Source organism: Salvia splendens, chromosome 5 (genome assembly GCF_004379255.2).
Source record: "Salvia splendens isolate huo1 chromosome 5, SspV2, whole genome shotgun sequence".
Classification (NCBI taxonomy): Eukaryota; Viridiplantae; Streptophyta; class Magnoliopsida; order Lamiales; family Lamiaceae; genus Salvia; species Salvia splendens.
Window position 1 is genome coordinate 15145358 of NC_056036.1, and position 2457 is coordinate 15147814.

The following is a 2457-nucleotide window of genomic DNA, read 5'->3' on the forward strand; positions in this document are numbered from 1 at the left end:
GCTTTCGACTCCACATATAATACAAACAAGTATTGATTACTTACTTTTAGCAAATCTCATTATAATATGATAGAAACTACATTACAATTGCACCCCCTACAAAGTATAAGTTTGTACATCATATAGTGTTGCAGCTTACATGATGTTCCGTTTTGCAACCACTAGGTACTGTATGATATTTACCCCATTCACTGGGAAGGATAATCATGGGAAACATGTTACTTTCGCAGCTGGGCTGGTTTCGAACGAGAAAACAGGTGCATTTGCATGGTTGTTTAAACATTTCATCTAGTGCATGGGTGTCGCTCCCAAAATGATCGTAACTGACTAGGATATGGCTATGCGGTCTGCTATTGAGGAAATTCTTGTTGGCACAAAACATCGTTGGTGTATGTGGCATGTAACGTACAAGCTAGCTGTCAAGGCGCCGAAGAAGCTCCTCACAGATGACCATTTCAAGAAGGAGTTCAACGCTTGCGTGTGGTCCGACTTACATGAACCGGCGGAGTTTGAAGTAATATGGAATGGAATCATTGAAGAATATGGTCTTCAAGATGTGGAGTGGTTCAACACCATGTATCGCCACCGGAAGTATTGGATATTGCGTACTTTAGGGATTTCCCCCTGGGCTCAATGATAAGGACTACATCTGTTTCTGAGTCAGAAAATAGTTTTTACAAGAACTTTTTGAAGCCTCGGTTAAATCATGCAGAATTCTACTTGAGTTTTAATAATGCATTGGAATCTCAACGACATTCTTCTGCAAAGTTGGACTATGCTGATTCTACTCTTGTCCCAATATTGGCTACTGACCAACCATTTGAAAAACATGCATCCACATTATTTAACGACAGCATGTTCAGAAAAGTGCAAGTAGAAATTGTGGAGGGTTGTAACAGATGTCGCATTGTTGGTTTGACGTCAGAAGGCATGATTCATTTTTACAAATTTGGTGACAGCTACCGCAACACATTTGTTGTAACGCACGACAAGAATCATGACTCATATGCCTGCGAATGCAAGTTGTTTGGTAGGCACGGATTTTTATGCTGCCACATAATTTACTTGTTCAAGAACAATGAAGTGCGTGTCATCCCAGATAAGTATGCTGAAAGCAGATGGATGAAGACGCCGTTAGCAAAAGTTGTACATGGACACATGGCTGACTCTTTGGAAAACACATACGTGGTTGATGAGAAGATGAATTATCTAATGAAGCCACCACTCTGTTTTACAGTTGCCTTGGTCGGTACCAGGCCAATGTTGATACATTGCGGGCGTTTGTTAGTGGTGTGAGCGAGCTTGCTGTTAGTCTAGATTCAGAGACCCCTCCTATATCTGCACCTGAAAATAGGAGGATGGTAGAAGAATTCTATGGAATGGTGAAACCCAAGTTGTTGAAGTTCACGCTCTAGATGTTGTCCAGACAAAAGGATCATGTAGTACGAAAGATAAGCGTATCATTTCGAAGAGAAAGAAGGCTAAAAATGAGTTCAACTGCCCTGTTAGAAGATGCGGTAAATTCCAAGAGTTAGGTCATCATGATTCCCGGAATTGCAACCGTGTGAAGGAGAAGGAGTTGGAGAAGGAAAAGGGCAAGGGCAAGGAGAAACTTTGATGTCTTACTGTTTGTTTTCCATCAATTGACTTTTGCACACGTTTAATTTGATTCACCATGTATTCTGTCATTGTACCTTTTTCCAGACGTACATTATGCGACCTTATATCTACATTGGTAATGTAAAGGAGTAATTTTGCAGAAGTTATTCATTGTGTAATTTCAAGTACATTAGTTAGTTTGTAGACGTACATTATCGATTATGTTTGGCTTTCACATCCAATTGTAAAAAAAATAATGTACATAATAATTTTATGTACGTACATTGTCTATAACGTGTGAATGTGTGTATACTACACCCAAGCCCAATGCACTATTGAACCCAAATGGAAATAGTTTTACTTTCAGGCCTTTACGGAACTAAAACAATGCTACATTATGCCTACGAAATGCTACATTATGTTGGAATATACATTCTTTTTTGTATCGCGTACATTATACTGCTATTTCACCACTACGTTACTATACATAAGCTATGCTTATGCCAAAGTTATTAGTGTATGGTTCAAGTACATTACAAATTCGATTATGCTTGCCTTTAACAACCTTAGTGACGTGCATACTGTTTTCATAGTTGCTTGTAGTGTAATATAACATTGTTTATGAAAATAGTACATTACTAAGTACGTTACGGTACATTAGTTAAAGATTCACATACATCAACATACATTACTAAGTACATCAATATACATTAGTTACATATTGACATACATCAAGACCAGGTTACTAAACAACATCAAGATATGACCAAACCATCGACTTTCAATTAACCCATACACAAAAACCAACGCACTACCAACCACATTGTTTTGCAAAACATTATCCAGGTCCTTCCCACA

The 2457-nt window shown here is 38.3% G+C and overlaps 1 protein-coding gene across 1 annotated transcript; it reads left to right on the plus strand.

The window, feature by feature from the left end:
* Positions 1 to 334: 334 nt before the first annotated feature.
* On the plus strand, positions 335 to 1618 carry LOC121803882 (protein FAR1-RELATED SEQUENCE 5-like). The gene is made up of 3 exons (XM_042203461.1): positions 335 to 605; positions 713 to 1245; positions 1355 to 1618. The coding sequence occupies exons 1-3, from the start codon at positions 335 to 337 to the stop codon at positions 1616 to 1618; spliced, it is 1068 nt and encodes a 355-aa protein (XP_042059395.1).
* The last annotated feature ends 839 nt before the right edge of the window (positions 1619 to 2457 follow it).